The sequence below is a fragment of the Poromitra crassiceps genome (assembly GCF_964638095.1).
Source record: "Poromitra crassiceps genome assembly, chromosome: 9".
NCBI lineage: Eukaryota > Metazoa > Chordata > Actinopteri > Beryciformes > Melamphaidae > Poromitra > Poromitra crassiceps.
The window spans coordinates 13573792-13596031 of record NC_139630.1 but is presented as its reverse complement, the minus strand read 5'-3'; the positions used below and the strand labels follow the sequence as shown (position 1 = coordinate 13596031).

The window sequence follows — 22240 nt, the reverse complement described above, 5'->3', positions numbered from 1 at the left end:
TCAGAAAATATTAGCTTCAGAGTCAGTGATGTGCTTGAAATGCTTCATTTCACAAAAGGCTCATTATCTCAGCTTCTAGATGGAAACGTCTGTTTTTGGTGAAATCAACCTATCTTCTCCGGCTGATAACTAAAGAACAGAAAATGATATCAATAAACTTTTTTTTGCTGATGATAGAAGAGAGTCTCATCGTTCTTTGGGCGTGTTCGGTGTTTACATAGTAATATCACACAATATTCTGTGGGCCTTGAGAAATCACTGAAAACGCTCTGAAACTCTGGCACTGGGAGCATCCGTTTTCCAAAAGTGGCTGGCACTCAATGAGTTAAATTCAGAATTTTGAGATTAAAGTCAGAATTCTGCGGGGGGGAAAGAAGCATATGACATCACTGACGATGTCACTGATGATATTATCGATGGTCTACCGGAGTTTGAAATGTCTCAGGTCCCTAGATTTTTGTGACATCAAAATAGGGTCACGAGCCAAAACAGTTTGGGAACCCCTGCTGTAGGGATTTGAGCAGGTTCTTATTGAACATGCATATCTGAAATCAACTGAAAATAACTCACACTAATTACAGTATAGGCTACTAGTTGACTCTTATATCTCTCTAAGGCGATTACTATTATACTATTTCAGTATAGAGTACTGCAGGGATGACGTATTTTTGTAGTCGGAAGGCGGAAGTCCCGTACTTCCTGGATCTTACGGGGAAAAGTCAATGGGGTAACAAAAGTTTATGGGAGCAGTAATCTGGGTTCAGCAGGATAATCTTCACAAACGTGGATCACTTTTAAAGGCATAAAAGTGATTCACTTTCGTGAATTACCGCTCCCAGAAATTTTTGTTAACCACTGACTTTATTTTATGCGTGAAAACCCCATTCTAAAACCCCATTGACCTTTCTCCGTAAGATCCAGGAAGTCGGGGACTTCCACCTTCCGCCTACAAAAATACATCATCCCTGCATGAACTCTATTAACCTTGTTGTCAACATGATGTGAAGCTGTGCAGGGACAGGGAGTAGAGGTAAACCCCATTAACCAAGTAAGACTGTTGCGCTCTAGAAGACTGGTGTCTGTCTAGCGTGGATTTCTTTGCAGTAGAGCCATATTTACCAGAGAAATGTGTGAGCATGACCTGTTGCCATCTTGTTCCCGAGCAACATGCTGTGAAGAGAGAGCAGGGGATGTGTGGTATTGTTGGCATTGGAGGAAAAAACATGGGAAGTGATATGGAATGAGTCACTGTAGGTAGCTGCATTTTAGTGCTGAAGTAGCTACTTCCTCCTATCTGTATACTGTAGATCCTAAGACTGTTAATAAACAGTAGAAGCAATGGGTTGATGAACAGATAGCATTTATCTCAACACAGACGCAACTGCAAGAGAAACTAGAGACCACAGAGCCCGCAACTTAAAATGAGTGTGGGCCAGGGGCGTAAAGTGGGCGGGGGGGGGGGGGGATTCACCCATTTTCTTTTGGGAGGATTCTTCTCCCATTTTCTCCCCAATTGTACTTGGCCAATACCCCCTGCTGTCCCAGTCGTTGCTCCACCCTCTCTGTCGATAGTTGTAGACTAGAACATGCTTCCTCCAATACATGTGCAGTCGCCAGCCGCTTCTTTTCACCTCACAGTGAGGAGATTCACCGGTAGGACGTAGTGCATGGGAGGATCACGCTGTTCTCCCCGACCGACCAGAGGAGGCACTAGTGCCAGGACTCATACCCCACGGGCTTCCCACCCGCAGACATGGCCAATTGTGTCTGCAGGAACGTCTGGCCAAACCGGGAGTACTGCTGCCGGGAATTGAACCCGGGTCTGGGTTCCCAGAAGCCCTATCACACCCATTTTCAAACACAACCTTCATTTTGTTGTCAACTACACACCCGTAAAGTTTCCTGACTGCGTCTTGCACAGTTTTAATGCTATTGCATTCGCAAAATCTGTCAACAGACTCACAAGGTGAAAACAATACCAGCCAACGTTGTCGTGGCTGGTAACAACATTGTTGCGGCTGGTAACAACATTGGCATGGCTGGTAACAACATTGTCACGGCTGGTAACAACATTGTCATGGCTGGTAACAACATTGTCGCAGCTGGTAACAACATTGTCTCGGCTGGTAACAACATTGTCTCAGCTGGTAACAACATTGTCTCAGCTGGTAACAACATTGTCGCAGCTGGTAACAACATTGTCTCAGCTGGTAACAACATTGTCTCAGCTGGTAACGACATTGTCTCGGCTGGTAACAACATTGTCTCAGCTGGTAACAACATTGTCTCGGCTGGTAACAACATTGTCTCAGCTGGTAACAACATTGTCTCGGCTGGTAACAACATTGTCGCAGCTGGTAACAACATTGTCTCAGCTGGTAACAACATTGTCGCAGCTGGTAACAACATTGTCTCAGCTGGTAACAACATTGTCTCAGCTGGTAACAACATTGTCTCAGCTGGTAACAACATTGTCGCAGCTGGTAACAACATTGTCTCAGCTGGTAACAACATTGTCTCAGCTGGTAACAACATTGTCTCAGCTGGTAACAACATTGTCTCAGCTGGTAACAACATTGTCGCAGCTGGTAACGACATTGTCGCGGCTGGTAACGACATTGTTGCGGCTGGTAACAACATTGTCTCGGCTGGTAACAACATTATCTCGGCTGGTAACAATATTGTTGTGGCTGGTAACAACATTGTCTCAGCTGGTAACGACATTGTCGCAGCTGGTAACGACATTGTCACGGCTGGTAACAACATTGTCTCAGCTGGTAACGACATTGTCTCAGCTGGTAACAACATTGTCTCAGCTGGTAACAACATTGTCGCAGCTGGTAACAACATTGTCTCAGCTGGTAACAACATTGTCTCAGCTGGTAACGACATTGTCGCGGCTGGTAACGACATTGTCGCGGCTGGTAACGACATTGTCGCGGCTGGTAACAACATTGTCTCGGCTGGTAACAACATTATCTCGGCTGGTAACAATATTGTTGTGGCTGGTAACGGTGTCGCGGATGGTAACAACATTGTCGTTACTGTGGGAACCCTGCACTTGCTCATGCCACAGTCTATTGGCAAAGACAATCTGCCACCTCTGCTGGGAAGGATATCAAGATGCACATCAAGATTAGGCCTCCACAGTTTACATATCCATAAGGGCTTATGTCCAAATCTTTGCATCAATGTGTCTTATTTCCTGTTCCATATCTGGCTCGAATCTTATCAAGATATGTGCTCACCTTGCTAGATATAGATAGGCTTTATAAAGACTACTGACTGTCAGATGGACAGTATGTACGTACCTAAGCAGTATGTAAGTACCTAAGCAGTATGTATGTACCTAAGCAGTATGTAAGTACCTAAGCAGTATGTATGTACCTAAGCAGTATGTACGTACCTAAGCAGTATGTAAGTACCTAAGCAGTATGTAAGTACCTAAGCAGTATGTACGTACCTAAGCAGTATGTATGTACCTAAGCAGTATGTAAGTACCTAAGCAGTATGTATGTACCTAAGCAGTATGTAAGTACCTAAGCAGTATGTAAGTACCTAAGCAGTATGTACGTACCTAAGCAGTATGTACGTACCTAAGCAGTATGTACGTACCTAGGCAGTATGTAAGTACCTAAGCAGTATGTACGTACCTAAGCAGTATGTACGTACCTAAGCAGTGGTGCAAAATTCAAGTTGTGGATGCCACTCACTCACATGACTTCACCACAGAATGCTTACTAACAATATATTAAATCTGATAACAAGACTGCAAAGTCTGTGTGAGTGAGTGAGCAGAAGTTGTGTTCGACCACAGCTATGCCGTTGTACGTGCGATCACGCTGAATCTTTCAAACAACAACATGACCTCACAAACAACAACAACAACAATAATAATAATAATAAATAAATAAAAAAGACTATGCTTTGGACATGATTGACAGGTCGGCTGTCCAGTGATTACGCAGCTTGCCGATCACAGACCAATAGCAGGCGAGAGCTACAGCTCTGTGGGAAAGCCCTGGTCTGGTGCTGCCTGGCGTGAGCTGTGTGAACACCAACAAACTAAAGGCTTCAAAAATGGGAGAAACCAATGGGTGATATCACACTCACTGAAAAAAAAAACATTCAATTAAATGATGACATCTCCTGGTATATTCCCCTTACCTGTATGTAGGAGAGACCATCTGGCTTGAGAGACTAACAGGAAGTGTAAATACAATCAGAAGTTCCAATTGTATTTACACTTCCTATAAACCTAGTCTGACTCATAATGTGAGTCGGACTAGTTTGAGCAGGTAAAATAGCTGGCGTTTTGAACAGGAAGTCGTGATACAATGGTCAAGTGGGCGGGGCTACATAAGGTGAATAGGACTTGTAAAACACATCACCTATGTAAGAAGCAACTTGTGAGACAAAATGAATATCAGGCATCAAACCTATTTTATTTCAACTTAATGCAGTTTAATGAAAGACAGTTAGTGCACATGCAAAGTATCATATTTAAATATATATTTGTACCAAGTGTCATATGGTTTCAAAGTTAAATATTTAAACATTTATGTAATAAATTAATAAAAACAAAACATTACTGAAAACACTGCCCACAATGCGTATTCACTCCAAATAAAGCATAAAATACAGGATAGATCATTAACAATGTGATGCTTATGCTAGTACTTTTTCCAGAGAATATTTTTTAAGAACACAAATTCAGAAAGAAAGCGAGAAATCACAATTGTACATATTGCTTTGCAACTTAAGTATGCCTTTACCAGGAGAAAAATCATAATACTCCTTTCTCTTAAAGGTATTATGTGTAGGATTTCAGTAAATATGACACAATCTCAAAGATTATCAGACAGTGGCAGCAATCCTCAATTGGTAATCCCACCCCAACGCCTGGTGCCATACCAAAGTACGCCACAAGGGACATTGCTTTAGAGCCGTGTGTCCCCCCCTTTCCCTACATTCTGTATCCAAATACCCCCTTTACCCGACTACAGCATTTTGCTTAAAAAAACTGCAAGAGAAAACTACAGCATATGATGCAGTGAACGGATGATAACCCACCTTTTGAAGAATATAACTTTACAAAATAAGAAATTGAGTGAAAGAGTTGCATTTAGTGCCTCCTGAGCAGATTTATAACATTTCATTTATTTTCATGATTTACTCATTTACATTTTCCCCTTTCTCTCAAGTACCCCCTGTAGTACCACCACATAACCCTAGGTGTACGCATACATACATGTACCCCATTTTGGGATCCACTGCTAATTAGAGAAACTAATGTTATCTATATTGTTTATTAAGAGGTTGAAGTGGTTTATGTTATGTTAAAGCGCCCCTCCAGTCAGTTTTTCTACCTGTATAACGGCTGATGTTCTATTTCAAAGTTCTCTCAAATGCTGTATAGTCGCACGTCATCTGAAGAACTTACATTGATAAAAAGCGAAGGCTAATAGGTTGTTCCACTGCAACATCACGGCGGTGGCGCTGTCATCAAAAAAGCACAATAGCTTCGTCTCTTGCCTTCGAATACTCTTTGTCTACTGCCGAGAGCCAGCGTAACATTAGCTTAGCTGCAAGCCACATTATTGCGTGACTTGAAATGGTTAAGAAGCGAAACTTTTGGTCACTCAGTCAGTGGTGTTTTGAGCCCGGCGAAGTGGTTACAGCAGCAGCCAGCGGGCTTAGCTAACGCAGCTAACAGCTAGCTAGTTAACATGCTAGCTCGTCCTCAGTCAGAATCTAATTGACATGACGTATCAATATAGCGTTCCATTGAGTCATACATCATGGTTCCATTTTAGCAACAGCTTATTTTTTTTTACTTGAGCACAAAATTGGGTTTTTGTCTATATATTGTCTATATATACATATACAGATCCTTTCCAAAATATTAGAATATGGAAGTTTTTTCTTCTCCATAATTCCTTTCAAAAAGTGAAACTTTCATAGATTATAGATTCATTACACACAAAGTAAAGTATTTCAAGTATTTATTTGTTTAACTTTGCATAAATCTGGCTTCCAGCTCATAAAAACCCCCCAAAACAGTATTTCAAGAAATTAAATATCACATAAAACCAATCAAAAACCGGTATTTTCAAAACAGAAATGTCGATCTTCGGGAATCCTTTTGCTTTAATTACTGCCTCGATGCCATGATATTTCCATGATATTCTAATTTTTTGGAAAGGATCTGTATATACATTATATATATGGCAAACAGTGTGGCTAATCAGCATGGTTAGATCATGAGTCAGAAACATACTGTATGAAATCCTTCTGTGGCTGGCAGTGATGTCAACAGTGATGTCACTTGAGCAATTGTGATGTCATCAGTGATGTCACTCGAGCAACTGTGAGTGGGCTCTGTGGTGGTGATGTCTGTCTGTCTGTGGCGGTGTCAGTCTCCAGAGTCTCCACCCTAGGAACCAAGCGCGCAAGATTCATAGAATCTTATGAATGACTAAATAACCTGGAGGGGGGCTTTAAGTGCTACACTGTATAACCGCTGTGAATCGCTTGATCGCAGCAAATGTGATTATGTTCCCCCTGCTGCTTCTGAACTGCCTTCTACCAGCCAACCAATAAAGAAGCAGCTACCAGCCAACCAATAAGGAATCAGCTACCAGCCCACCAATAAGGAAGCAAAGAGTCGTGGGCAAGGCAAGAATTATTGATCAACAAAAGCAAAATTCTGACAATTCAGGCTCACTAACAACAAGCAGACAATTGGAGCTACTGTGTTCAGAACTGCAAAAACCAGGAGCGAAAGACATCATCACCACTGATTTAACAGCAACATACCTGTATTAATTAGAGAATACTACACATAGCACCTTTAAAAACTGATATTTTCAAGATACAGCTCAGCTCGTGGTCACTGAAAATACAGTCAGAAATTTCGAAACAGTGCACAAACCATTGAAAGAAAGAAGAAAGAAAGAAAAACAGTTGAAGAAACAACTACAGCATAGCGATGGGGGTACATGTATAAAAAAAAGTGGTACAACTCATGAGGAAAATGAGAAGATTGAAGCATTCTGTCTCAGAGAACTCCACTGAGTCAACGCTGACATTTCTGACATGTCGCTGAAAATGTGATATGTCAGTGCCTTGAAAACAGGAAATAGTACACCAGTACGGGTGCAACAATACGCGTATTCGTATTGAAACCATTTAGGTCCGAGGCTTTAGGTTCAATACGTATTGCAAACCGAACAAATCTTTCACCACTGAACAGTGCAAGTCTTCTACCTACAAGGATATCATAGTGAACTAAATCTGAAACGAAAACGACGACAGGTGTAACAAAAACGTAAATTGAAACAAGGCTAGGTCGGAACCTAGCATTATGGCCAGCGCGATAAAGCGTTCATGAGCATCGGCACTCAAGTCAGCACGCAAATTGGAATGGACAAAGCCAGATATAGGGCCCGCTTGCGCTAGCCAAAAAAAAAAAAAAAGAAGAAGATTGTGAAAACAATAAAATAAATAAGTAAAATAAATATTAAATAAAAATAAATTAAAAGTTTTAAAAATAAAGGAACTTTCTCTGGCATTCCTACTTTTTTTGCTGTATCGAAAACGTACCGGATCGTCACACCACTGTTTCATATGGAACCGAACTATGAATTTTGTCAACCGTTACTTAACTTACACCCCTAGACAATTTACTTACTACATGCCTGAGTGATGAAGATATACATGTTGCTGGGTTAATGGTAATATTACAGCATAGGCAAAGAACCATAGAACCAGGCAACTTAAATAAGATAAGGATAAGTTAAGGATAAGGAAAAGTTCAGTTATTTTCAACCTGACCCTTAATTTCCCAAGTTTAACGATTGTCTTCAAAATTGTGTCGACCCTAGAGATAATATAGTTGATTGTATTAGTGTGAATAATGGGTCATTTTGATATGTAATACCCTGGACGTGCATTCCCTGCTGTGTTTATTACCACTTGAGGTGACACAAAGTGGGGACCCCCCGGGGTCCTTGAGGGGGTTCCTGGTGGCCCCCAGCAAAAAGGGGAATCATTTATTTTTCCATCCATAAGTAACACAATGACAGAATGTATGGCTGTTTTGGTCATGGCTTTCATACACTTTCTGTAATCAAACATCTAAAAGCAAAATCAGAAGTGGGACGCTGGGACAGAATCTTATCTAATGGGGGTCTGTGTCTAAGGCTACGTTCACACAGCAAACCTTAGTGCTCGAATCTGATCTTTTCCCCCCTAAGTGACTCAGATCAGCCTTTTTCATGACTGTGTGAACAGTAAAAGTCACATTGAAAGTGACTTCTTTAAAGACGACATGGGCTACTTTCAAATGGGGAAAAACATCAGATTCGAATCTGATGTTTTGGAATCTGACTTTGGTGTGAACAGACATCTGGCCCATATCAGACTTCAATGTGACTTTTACGTCATTCCAGAGTGACATTCGTCACATTCTGCGCTGGCGGGAGGGCCAGGTGGGCAGATTGTGATTAGAGACATGGAGGACAGCTGCGAGGGAGCTAGTCAGTGGAGGGACAGTGAGGTTTTAGACCTTATAAGTATTTGGGGTGACACTTCTGTGCAAGCAAAACTTGAGGGGTCGTATCGTATGGTCGGTGTATGAAAACATGGACAGAGGACCTTGCAATGCCAAACAGGTTAGCCAAGAGCCGTTTTCACACATGCTTACAGGAAAATTAGCTGTAAATCAATATCGGCCATCTCCCGGAATTTCCCTTCACACCTGAGCGCATGTGTGAATATAGTCGTCAAATAGCCCGTATGTTGGGGGGGGGGGGCTTATTTTGGCGGTCGGCAAAACTCCGATGGTGAAATAAGTTTGCTTGTCACACAATAAATCACACTCGTTTGACTTAAGAGGGCATGTAAGTTGTATCCTTCACATTCGCTAACCAGTCTTTGAACTGAAATCTTTGAAGAAGTTGGGATCCGTGTCTGAGAGAAATCGCCTGGCTGGTTCGATGTTTATCCGTTCACCTGCGTCGCGTTGAAGCACTTTTTACAGACTGGCTTCGTTTGATGTGTCCGGGCTTGTCTTCGCTGTCAGCAACGTAAGCAAAATACTTCCACATTTCGCTTCGTGCATCTGCTTACAAGCGTTGGGCGGCTTGAAAGACTCGAACAAGCCTTTGCCATTTTCGCTGTCTGTGTCCCTGTCGGGCTGGACTGAAGGACTCTGGCCAGAGAGCGAGCAGAGAGGGGGGGGGGGGGGGGTGGGGGGAGCACGCCCACACATGAAGCAGCCATACCGCTCTCATGACAACCTAGAAACTGGTGAAAAGTCCGCGATGACGGGGTCGCGCTTATACCGGAAAACAACTTTCACACTCCAAGGCATTAGCGTAACCGTGTCCTGCAACGGACACCTGGACGCCTGTTTCGTCACGTCCGGGTCAGAGGTCTCTCGACGTGGTTTCCGGTACTTTAGCAGGCATTTCAGATGCTGGATCGCCGCTTTGTGAAAGTGGAACTAATTTATACATCTATATGTGTCAATATGTGGAATTTCATATGAATATGTGCATGGTAACATGTCAAATTACTTTAGGAAAGTGACTTTGATGACAGAAAGCCATAAGACGTGCTTGGGCGACGAGAGTTACTGATCGTTAAAGTTGCTAGCTTGCTAGCTAGCTAACGCTAGTTTTGTCTAAAACACAACAAGGCCAGCATGTGGCAATAATGCAGCAAAATGGGACTCAGCGACCACTACAAGCCACTCTTTGTTGACTATTACTGGCTTGCTAGTCTCGCTAGCCAGCCTCTCTTCCTTTCCGTCAGAGAGAGAGGCTGGCTAGCGAGACTACTGGCTTGCTAACCAGCAGAGCCGCAGAGTGAGCTGTCCGTAACAGGACAAGAGCAGCTTTCAGTTAAGACGCCAGCGGTAGCGTCCGTTCCCCGACTCTGGTAAATCAAAGACACAACTAAAATAAATTATTTCAACGGTATGTTGCTAGAAAGAAGTTCGACTTAACGTTTTCGCCGTTAAACTACACGGAAACATGACATGATCATTGTAGCAGTGTTTGAAGCACAATTTTAACAGGAGTTTTGTAAAAATATTGTCCGTTGCAGGACACGCTTCCGTTAGACCGCTTTCCGGTCATTTAACGGTAAAAAGCGCATGTGTGAAAACGGCTAAGGTGTGATAACCCTCCCCTGTTGCTAGCCAATGCAAACCGACTCCTACTGGCTTTCTCACGGAGATGGGTCGCCTGTAGTGAGTGTCTTCCTGTGAGTGTCTTGTGGAGACGCTGACAGATGTAGTTGAAAGTAGCCCTTGACATCCTGAAATGTTTGATGAACTCAGGCATGCACGTCACGGTCCCACCACTCCTGGCTTCCACTCTGCATCCACAACAAACTCCTCTGCACAGAAGTAGCAGCTATTGCTCCACAGAAAGCCACGATTAAAATTGTGGCTCTCTTTCTCCTCCTCCTCCTCGCTATCATCTGCTCCTGTATTCGCTGGCTTCCACTGCACAATAACTTGTCAATTAAAGCGTAAACAACAGATGAAACAACATCGTCAGCTACCGCCATGTTTACTGCCGTCTTCTTCCGCGGTTTACGTAGAACAGCAGTGTGCTGCGTGTGACGTTATTGTTGTTCTTCTGCGCATGCGGGTCACTTCACGTCCGTGATCTGTTCACACTGGAGTCTGAGATGGGCCACTTTTAAAAAGTCTGTGTGAACAGCCACACAAAAAAATCTGATCTGAGCAAAAAAATCTGATTCGAGCACTAAGGTTTGCTATGTGAACATAGCCTAATTGGGGGGGTTTTAATCACCAGATCCTGACTGGTCTTAAAAAAAACAAACATATTTTTAGCCCTAGTCATGTGAGATCATAGTGTCCAATAAATGTCTTTTTTTTTTCAAGATAAAAGTGCACCAGAGTGGTCTTTCATTGTGAGCAGCCCAAGGCACACCTGTGCAATAATCATGTTGTTTAATCAGCATCTTGATATGCCACACCTGTCAGGTGGAGGGATTCTCTTGGCAAAGCGCAAAGCGCTCAGTCCGCTCACGACCACGGATTTAAAGAGAAACGAGAGGCATAAGACTTTAGTGTGCACAGAAAGAAATCTGAGATCTTTGATTTCAACTCATGCAAGATGGGAGCAAAAACAAAAGTGTTGCATTTATATTTGTGTTCAGTATAATAGTGCCATACATGCCAGTTTCATGCACTAGACCAGAGATCGGAAAATTGGATGTAGGCAGGTTCCATTGCAAGGTATGTTACTGTGACAACTGAAGATACTGTGCCGAACGTTCTACCATGAAGTGACAAAATATTGAGCATAATTGTTGATAAAGAAAACGTGTTAATTTCCATTCTGCACCAATTGTCATGAGAGTAAAAACAATGGAAATAAACCCCAGGTTGAAAATAACCGGAAATATCATTGAACCATTTCCTTACCTCAAATATGTGATATTATCAAAGTCAATATGGCTTACCAGTGGCATAGTCTGCAACCTTATACTGCTGTCAAAACTAAGTGCTCAAGGGGAAGGGAAATCAACGCCTTGTTTTTCAAAACAAACGTGAAGACAGTCACAGCCAAAAGAGAAGGCAGAGGGGTAGATGTGTACTTTACCCTCAGGCTCTTTCTATGTTCGTCTCAGGACTTCACAGTAGTAAGAGCCCTCTCATGGACCATGCTTTTTTTGTTAGACAATCTGTGTTGGGCATTAAAATCACCTTATTTCTGCACTTTGAAGTCACAGGTAGGGTCGGGTGGGGCAAACTAATTATATCGGAAGCCTAGTTGCGGGGAAAATGTAGAATGTACGTATGTAGAAGACAAAATGATGCCAGTGCGCATGCATCTGGACTCTGTTTCCAGGCAACTCAGTGATTCTCATCAAACTTTGTCTTTAAAATAAGAACCGCTCACTTTTTCCCGCAACTAGGCTTCCGATATAATTAATTTGCCCCACCCGAGCCTTTGCGGGGTGTTCCGAGTGCAAACTTTTGGCCACGACACAGGTGACGTGAGGTGATGTGAGGTGACGCAACAGTCGGCCTTCTTTGCCACTAGTTCTTTGACGTCGGGTTGGTGTGTCAGTCAAGAGAAAATCCATTTTGGGCGTCCGGCTAGTGTAGTGGTAGATTCCCTGCCTACCAACATGGGGGTCGTAGGTTCGCGTCCCCGTGTTACCTCCGGCTTGGTCAGGCGTCTATACAGGCACGATTGGCTGTGTCTGCATGTGGGAAGCCGGAATGAGGGTATGTGTCCTGGTCGCTGCACTAGCGCCTCCCCTGGTCGGTCGGGGCACCTGTTCGGGGCGGAAGGAAACTGGTGGGAATAGTGTGATCATCCCACGTGCTGCTACGTCCTGCCGGTGAAGCTCCCCACTGTCGGGTGAAAAGAAGCGGCTAGGAACTGCAAATGTATCGGAGGAAGCATGGTGCTACTCTACGGCTCTCCACAGATTGGCAGAGGGGGTGGGGCAGTGACCGGGGCGGCAGGGGGAATTGGCCAAGTACAATTGGGGAGGAAAAGAAGAGAAAATCAATTTTGCTTCTTTGAACAATGGAATAAGTAAGTTGAAGCTATTTAAAAATGTAAGCTATAGATGTTTTTCTCATGAGTTAAGAGAAAAATCCAAGTAGTGTATACCCATTAATTTCTAATGTGGGCACACTTCCCAAGAACTCCGTAGGCTATTAGACGGCAGAAATGTTAGACAAGGAAACAAATACCAACCGTGTACAAGAAGGTAGAAAGTGTGTGAGCACCATGGGACATCTTTCAGTGGAGTTCTCCGTCTCAGATGCTCTCAGTGCGCACAGTCACATAATGAACTCAACATCTCATTGAACAGAGACAGTGTGTGTGAAGAAAAGATGGTCATATGGACAGAAGGTGGAGGAAGAGAAGAGGGTAAGGGACTGAGGTCATCCATCTAGTGAGAATAAGATTCCAATAATTCCCTGATATCACTCTTTTCCCTGATATCACTCTTTTCGAGCTAAAGAAACCGTTTGAAGAGATCACATGAGAGGTTATTTTGTCATTGTCGTGGAGAAACAAAACGAGAACGATCAGTGACGTGTTTGACGGAAACCGAGAAAAACTGTAAACAATCAACTAAAGCCCTATTAGCGGGGGAGTAGCATTTATGTGGGGACCTCATGGACGTAACCCCCCCCCCCCCAAACATGTCTTCCAGTGGTCCCCCCCAACCCCCAAACATGTCTTCCAGTGGTCACTTTGAAGGCTTTCCAGAGGTACGTTCCACATTTCTTCCAAGGTGTCCTGAGATTGAACTTGACAATTTAACAATGTGTATGTTTGTTTGAAGTGGTAGTGGAAGAGAATCAGATTTGGTGTTAAACATGTACCGTGAATTAAGTTTGATGAGAAAAATGTGTGGATTTGCATAGGAGTGGTAGAATTCTGTTTTGAAAAAGGTTTAGGTCATATGTTTTGGAACTTACTTGGATATGCCCAGGTGATGGTAATCCAAGGAACCAATCAAATCAAATCAATTCAAACAATCAATTCAGCATTATGCAATCCTACACCAAGGAATGTTCTTGGATGGACGGAAGAACTCAAGCAGTCCAGATGGATAACTATGGCAATGTGGGTAATGCATTTATTCCTACAAGGTTTGGGTGGGAATGACCTCTCAAAAGGTTTGACTGAGGGTGCGTTCACACCAAGCGTGTTTGGAGCGTTTCATTCAAACTCTAGTGTTTACTCGGTGGGTTCGGTTCAGTTCCAGCAGTTCTTTGTGTTTGGAAAGCCTAGCATAACAGCAGTCTTGACTGATGCTCATATTCGATTATTTCTTCACGCGTTCCTAACTGGCACCAGAAAGGGTCATTTCGTGGTCAAGGGCGCAAAATAAAATAAAAATCTCTTACACGGGTTGATGACAGGTTGCCAAACTCTGTCCAATAAACAAGCGATTTTTTTTGTGTCCATCATGTGATTTGTATTACAAGCCCTGGTTCACTTGAAATGAAGCAGACCAAATAAAAGAAAATGCAACAAAGTAATTGTTTCCGCTACGGTTTGGAGCAAAGGAAATGAAGTGGCGTGATCGCACCCTGAGTCACAAGGCAAAGCAAGTCAACTTCTATGACGCACAATATGAAGTACAAAAAAAACAAAAAAAACAAAACATTTTGGCGATGTCTTGTGAAGCAAGGACACTTGCTTGCTTTATTGTCTTTCACAGAGGTCCAGCAGTATTCATAGAAATTGTACGTAAAGTACATCATACCTGTTGGGTCCATCTACAGTATAGCTCATTTCATACCTTATAATCTTTCAAAGGTATTAGAAACATTGCACTTAGAAGTCTCACTTAGCAATAGCAACCAGTATATTGAAATATGTAGACGCTAAACCACCAAGTTATCCAGGCAAGTTTGTTTTTTCCCCCTCCAAATGACAACATTCAGCACTCAATATTTTCTGATTGTTTAACTGTCGTAATATGACACGATAAATACTGCATGTACAGTATTTTGTTTTAAGCGAGCAGTAATTTGCTTAAAAAAAGGGATTGGCTTTGCTTCAGCACTTGCATATCTTTTAACACACCATATTGTCTACAATGGAGGTGAACATCTTTCTGATCATAATGTTCAATAGTAAATGAAGTGGCAGCCCTTTTTGGATGAACAAAGTACTGGCGTATAGTAAGAATAGTACTAAGCATGTTCAGCTATTTCAGCTGCAAGTGATGTTGAAATGTGATTATTACATGTCGGTCGTCATCACATTCAGAGATGAAATTAAACCAATAGAATGGTTCAATCCCTGAACACGACCGCAGGGGTGGTCATCTGGACCTGAGAGTTTGGCAAGCTGCTTTTGAGGTTCACCTTTGTGAGCTTAGCCTTCTGTCCTTGTGGCCATCAAAGCTTTACACAACTAGTCTACAACTAGTCTACTCCATTATAAACAGGGGACCTCCCCAAATCAATTGTGACCAACCGACCAACAATCATTAAGAGCAGAGCTCAAGTCTTTTGAGACTGGTTTTGGTGCTTTGTGATCTACCAAAACATGCTAGGCATTAAAAACACTACCTACAAATGGCTTGACTGTAATGGAAACTATGAAAACCTTATGGGTTTTGCAGAAGGTTTGAGCCAGAAGTCTTGGAGACTGAATTGTGTTCATATGGACGGCGTGTGAATGATGTCTGGGAGGGTTTTGATCTGATGCATGGAAACAAATCTCAATAGCAGATACGGAACAGTTGGCCTTGTTGGGTTTAAACCACAGCTCATAGCTCTCTTGTCTATTTCTGGGTCTCTCAATGTGGTCCACGACAGAAGAATTGTAAATAATTGAGGATGGCCTACCCATACTCTTTTACGGGTTAAAAGGAAGAAAAATTCTTCCTCCAAAACCCATGGTGGTATCAACAAAACTCATCTCCCCAAAACAAAAAGGCCTCACAGATGGTCCCGTTTGGGATGTTATGTCAGAGTGAATCTGAGGATTTCACGGACATGTTACTGTATATGCTGTGTATCAGGTTCTAAAAAGACATGTTACTGTATATGCTGTGTATCAGGTTCTAAAAACAAATAGGGAACCCACTTTGCCATATCCTAGCTAAACGTGAAAAGGCCAGTGGAGTGGACTTGATAACTCCCTGTATATGCTGCAAATTAAGACTGTACTTGAGTATATGCTGAATTTAGCATATTAGGCCCTCAGTGCAGAGGTATATGTGAATATGCCTGCTGCGTTTTCACACTGGGAACGATTGATTTCGTTTCCCGTGCCCGAGTACGACTCCCCCCGCTGGTCAGCTTTTTCGCATTACAAAATGGTCCGTGCCTGAACACTGGTATATCTACAAACTCCCATACAATAGGTGGCGATATGCACCTAGTTGGCTTGCGATCCGCCAATAAAGAAGACGAGTAGGCTAACGTTCGTTACGCTACATTTCAACATTTGCCAAGTGGATTATGTGGAGACCAGTTGATCCTATGGTTTGGACATGTTTCTGTGATCTACTACAAGAGGTAAATACAAGTTTGTGTATTGTTTGTTTTCTATACCGGGACAAACTCATTGCATTTGCAAAAAGTGAGCTAGCTGGTAGCTAGCATCGGGTTCCCAGGCTAACAAAAGTGCAAACCATAGGATAACTGGTAAGTTATCAAGTGTACCGTGCCCCGGGCATGCATGAAGCGTTCCAACAGACCACGTTCACACTGATCAAACGAACCGGACCCGGGGGGGGGGGGGGTCAGTTTGGGGACAAGCGTGCTGGGAAACGGTCCTGGATCCCCAGTGTGAAACCACCCAGAGAAAACCTAATCACACAATTCCCTTGTACAATGAAGTCTGCTATTACATCCACTGGCTCTACCTCCTAACCTGACCCCTTTGTGACAAAGTGAGAAGATCCTTTCAGTGACACTGAGTGATTGTTCGGCATGGGGTTTACTATGATAAGTATTGCTTAGAGGCTGTGGACCACAGAGGAACTGAATGCCTGAACAAGTGGTGGTTGATAAAAACAGACAAATCACTTTCGATCGTCACACGGTCCACCGTTGACTAAGCACGGTTTTTGCATTACTGGATCATCATGGCTTAATCAAGGGTAGGCACATGGAAGCAGTGCTATACAGCCATTGTGTGAGATGGCACAGGAGGAAATGAGAGGATAAACATACCTAAAGCGTAGAGACACTGCGGAGCGCGTCGTCATTCAGAAACCACGCCCGAAACGGGGGAAAACAAAAAACTCCCCCCCCCCAATCATATCATATCAGATGATATATATTGAAGATGAACACTCCAACTTACTTCCGTGACAGCAGCTAGATCCACATTTTTCTTCTCGCCAATTCTCAATGGCTTCCTTGTTTTGCTCGGGAGCACAAAAAAACTGTACCGTAATTGGCGATTTTTTTTTTTACATTTGTTGTCCACAGCTTTTAGCTACAGTATGTTTAATTGAAGGAAAATGACGCTGGTGTATGGGAGTGAATGGAGAGCTTTCCCCCGTAATGGGCGTGGCCTATTTCATACAGTGTCTCTATATGAAGAAGGGGGGGGGAGTGCCAGTGACCCCCCCCATCATACATGTATGGCAAATTTGTTTTTGGGAAAGGTAATTAAGAGCAGGTAAAAATGTGAAAGGTAACGGGACCAAACTCAAAGATATACAGTACATGACAAGAGGCCCACCCGTTCATCATGTACCAGGAAGCAAAAAGGCAGTAAAGGATGAAGGGCCATGGGGGGGGGAGAGTGGATGTGCTGGGCCAGTGTTTGATTTCATTGGGAGACAGGCTCAAACTATGGGAGGGGCTTGTTTGAACGCTGGTTACACATTGGTGGAGATCTTGTACTTGGGCGACATGTTGTTGTGGAACCAGATGAAGCTAAAGATGACGCCCATGGTTTTGGGGATGCTCTCGTCGTAAGCGAACGTCATGGCCTCGTGCAGGGGTACCTTGACCACCTCAATCAGCTCGCCCTCCTGCGGCGCGCCGCCGCCCTCGCCCACGCGATTGTCCTCCGACACCTCGGCGTAGAACATGGTCTGCTTGGAACCCGTCACACCCACGCCTGACCTGCAGGGGGAGGGGAATAAAGAGGGAAGGTAAAAATCTATAGCTGTGTAAACTGGTCCATTCAAAAACATTATAAGTACAAGTGAATAGCACGATGTGCTAGAATTATTTATTTTATTTTATTTTTTATTTCCCCCTCCCAAAAAATTATCCCATTTTTATCCCCCATTAGTGCTAATTATTTCAATTTTGTTTAACCTTTATTAACCCAGGCACGTCATTAATTAAGTCATTATTTTTTTACAATGGCAACCTGGCAAATGTAGCTTACTGTGACACAGTTAACCTTTAGCCCTCGTCTCTACTCCAAAACTCACTGAAATGTAGCATGAGAAGAGACAGTTCCGTTAACTTGGCTTTGATAGCTAGCTTACTAGACAGCAAGCTAATTTAGCAAAGCAGCTAATGATAATGTAAAGATGCAACTACTATCCAAATCATTGAAGCAGTGATAATTATATGAACCAATGTATGTCCGCGTTAGCTAAACACAAAATGTATCACATTTATCAGCGGGACAGACACACACAGGACAGAAATAAACCATGTCCATTTAGTTTGAGACAGACAAATTAGACACTTAGATTATGCAATTTGCTATTCTCAGCTGTTGTCCCAGAGCTGGGGACCATCCAATATGGCTGCCGGACATAGAAGCCCTACATTGACTTAAATAGAGAGCCGCAGGGATGACGTATTTTTGTAGTCAGAATGTGGAAGTCCCGAACTTCCTGGTTCTTCACTGTTTCTGTCTATGGGATTTTTGAATGGGTTTTTGCCGCGACGCTTCAAATACGGTCTCTGGGCAACGCAAGATTAATCAAACGCGAACCAGAGTTCAGTCGGATAATCTTCACACATGAGGACCACTTTCATGAGTTTTGTAGCGTAAATGCGAGCCCTAGAAGTAAAAAGCTCAAGCTAAGCTAATCCAGAACTACACACTGTCGCATAAGCTTCCACGTCACGTCAGCACTCAACCTGGACTGTTGTTGATGTGTGCACTGATTACCCCGGGCTGAACGGGGCTGAACCAGGTGAGGGAAAGAGAATTTCCGTGTTCGTCCTTTGAAGTGGTGACGTTATTGACGTATATATCCCCATTGACTCAACAGTGTAGTCTCATTTAGCCGTTTGCTAGCTAGCCGCCCTTTTAACGGCACGTAAAAGCTTCAAAACTCATAAAAGTGGTCCTCGTGTGTGAAGATGATATTACTAAACACTGGTTCGCATTTGATTAAGCCAGCGTTGCCCAGAGAGATTATTAGAAGCATCGCGCCAAAAACCCATTCAAAACTCCCATAGGCGAAAACAGTGAAGAACCAAGGACTGTTAGCATCGATGATTTCCGGACTCGTTCCTGCGGCTCTCTATAGAGGTTTGGGAGGCGGGCCTCCTCAGACAGTTTCAGCCGGGGGAGGCTCAGTGAATGGAAGTGAAAACATATTACATTAGTTACCAAAAGGAGATCACATAGAACCTTCTGTAACCCTAACCCTAGAATATCCTAAATGTGTGTGATTTGGTTAAAGAGATAGTTCAAAGTAGTTTTGGAGAATTTTACAGTTTTTACCACAGTCAGAAAGGCCTTTAGACTGAACCTTTTTATATATTTGGTGAAGTACTGTATGCCAAACAGCAATAACAGGCTATCTTGTCTCAATTGTTGAGCTTATATGTAGGGCTGTGCAGCAATAAAATCGATACGGCAATATATCGCGATACTTTTTTCCGCAATACTGTATCGATATTTCAGAAAAATATCATGATATATCGCCATATCGATTTTTTTTTGCACAGCCGTGTCTTCAGTGACACAAAACGATACTTTTTATTTCAGTGCGTTCAGTAGGACACTCAACACTCTGTAGTTTTGACTCAATTTGTCCACCAAGTTATCAATATAAAGTGATGTATATATTATTACACTACCTGGGTGGTGCACAGCGTGTTGTATTTTTAGCTCTATTTTTTTATTTTCAGTAAATTATGTATTAGTATTGCAATATATCGCAAATATGTATTGTATTGCAATGTATCGTGATACAGTCGTATCGCGACCCATGTTTCGTGATACGTATCGTATCGTGAGGTCCTTGCCAATGCCAATACCCAGCCCTACTTATATGGGATAAGATAAGCAAATTACAATGATCCCATAGGCATCCAGGAATTTAACAAAAGTAAGCCAGTAAACTTAGTCGGACAAAGCTCCCCCCCCCACCACCACAAGCTTTGTCTGAGGGGAGGCCCACAGTCTCTGACTTTGAAAAGCCCTGGACTAAAACATTTGGCGGACCACTGGTATACCCAAACTTGTCCACACACACTCATAAGAACTCAGTTTCCGTCTTTGAGCTGTATTTTCTCTATTGCAAAGGGCTGTGACCCCGCAGGCAGCTTCACACCCCGCGTGCCTCTGTCCCAAACACCCTCATGGGGATGATGAGGGTTAAGATGATACCTCTCCATCGGATGGAAGCAGCCCTCACATAACAGCGGCAGTAGACACACCACCAACACAGAGTCAAATCCAACACATGCTGATATAGAGCCATGGCTCTTAGCGCTCCAGGTGCTGCTGGCCTCATGTGGGACCAAAGAGCAACAACAAGTTCAGTCAGGAGAACTCTCACTGATGCCGTCTCATCGCTCTTAGTCACAAATCACACCAGGTTGGGCAGGTGGGTTTCCCTCCAAGTGCATCGCGAGTTTGAACCACATTTTCAGAAAATCGGCAAAAGAAAATGCGAAATTGTGCGCGTTTCCATTTCCATCCGCTACTGTTATATGCGAATATTAGTTAATACGGGCCCTTGTCTTTCACAGGCAGATACGTGCCGTTGTGTTGCAGTCAGCGATACGAGCTCTATGAAAAACATCTCTTCATTTAGAGTTTCTTCACCATGCTTTATGGTCGGGGGGGGTGTTCACTTTTGCCAGAAAGCAAGGCAAACTGCATGGTTTTTGAATGGAGTTTGGTTACGCAAGAGTTTGGGTAACCGAGACAATGGAAGATTGTGAAAGACAATGAAAGGTTTTCAGGAAAATAAAAATTAAAACTTTTTTTTGCAAACGCTTCATAGTTCAACGGAACTATTTTATGCTTTAAATCTAAAGTGGTTCATGGATTACATTCTAATCTAACAAACCTATCAATTTAAAAGTCAAGCACGTTACCGTGGAAACAATTAAGCTTAGCCCAAAATCACAAATCAGAATGAGGGCGTCCCCGGTATATTTTCTATCTTGTAAGGGGTCCTTGGCTGAAAAGCATTTGAGAACCTCTGATGTACAGTAACTGACCTGTAAGAGGTGATCCTCCTCAGCTGGTAACTGACCTGTAAGAGGTGATCCTCCTCAGCTGGTAACTGACCTGTAAGAGGTGATCCTCCTCAGCTGGTAACTGACCTGTAAGAGGTGATCCTCCTCAGCTTGTAACTGACCTGTAAGAGGTGATCCTCCTCAGCTTGTAACTGACCTGTAAGAGGTGATCCTCCTCAGCTGGTAACTGACCTGTAAGAGGTGATCCTCCTCAGCTGGTAACTGACCTGTAAGAGGTGATCCTCCTCAGCTTGTAACTGACCTGTAAGAGGTGATCCTCCTCAGCTTGTAACTGACCTGTAAGAGGTGATCCTCCTCAGCTGGTAACTGACCTGTAAGAGGTGATCCTCCTCAGCTGGTAACTGACCTGTAAGAGGTGATCCTCCTCAGCTGGTAACTGACCTGTAAGAGGTGATCCTCCTCAGCTTGTAACTGACCTGTAAGAGGTGATCCTCCTCAGCTTGTAACTGACCTGTAAGAGGTGATCCTCCTCAGCTTGTAACTGACCTGTAAGAGGTGATCCTCCTCAGCTTGTAACTGACCTGTAAGAGGTGATCCTCCTCAGCTTGGAAGCAGGCACGTCGTAGCCGCACTCCTCCAGCACCTCCTGCCGGGCGATCTCCTCTAGGGAGAGGTCGGGCTTGTCTACCAGCCCAGCGCACAGCTCGTAGGTGACCCCCGCCAAGGCCGGGGGCTGCGGGGTGACCCCCGCCTGGGCCGGGGGCAGGGGGGCGACTTCCGCCTGGGCCGGGGGCTGGGCAGAGGAGGAGCCCTCCCCCTCCCCCTCCCCCTCCCCCTCCGCGACGGGCTGGCCCTCCTGGGGCTCCGGGGCGGTGGCTTTGACGGCGCCCTCCTCCTCCTCCTCGGCTTTCTCTGCGGTCTCTGGAGGCTGAGACTTGGTCCTCTCCCACTCACACATGTAGACAGCTGTTGATGGAACACAGGAGGGGTATCGTTAGAGACAATATTGTTAAGACACGGATAGGAGAATGACTCTCATTGCTGTAAATGAGAGGCATACTTTATTGAGGTTGAGGTTGAAGAGTCATTTTTTTTATGAAGTATCCCATCAAATATTTGGATGGTGAATAGATGACATGACAGCCTGTACCAACACAAATACAGCACCAACATTTAAATTGAGACGTCCATAATCGCCCAACCTGCTACTTGCTTTTGTGACATCAGGACCTACAAAGCTCTCTGAGTCTGGTGTCCCATCGGTTCAAAACTGTTTCCAACACTGTTTTAATTTGAAATTGTACTCGCTTGATGTTGATGTTGAACTTTGCCTCA

At 43.6% G+C, this 22240-nt stretch overlaps 1 protein-coding gene across 1 annotated transcript in view; it reads right to left on the bottom strand.

Annotated features, from left to right (window-relative positions):
• Positions 1–17370: 17370 nt before the first annotated feature.
• Positions 17371–22240, bottom strand: part of nudt14 (nudix (nucleoside diphosphate linked moiety X)-type motif 14) — a gene marked incomplete at its 3' end in the record, with an annotated part of 87935 nt that continues 83065 nt past the window's right edge. Inside the window, exons 4-5 of the mRNA XM_083643111.1 lie at positions 21487–21871; positions 17371–17620 (exon numbers count right to left, since the gene is read on the bottom strand). Coding sequence (XP_083499237.1) covers positions 17371–17620; positions 21487–21871 — 635 coding nt within the window. The remainder of the gene's footprint in view (positions 17621–21486; positions 21872–22240) is intronic.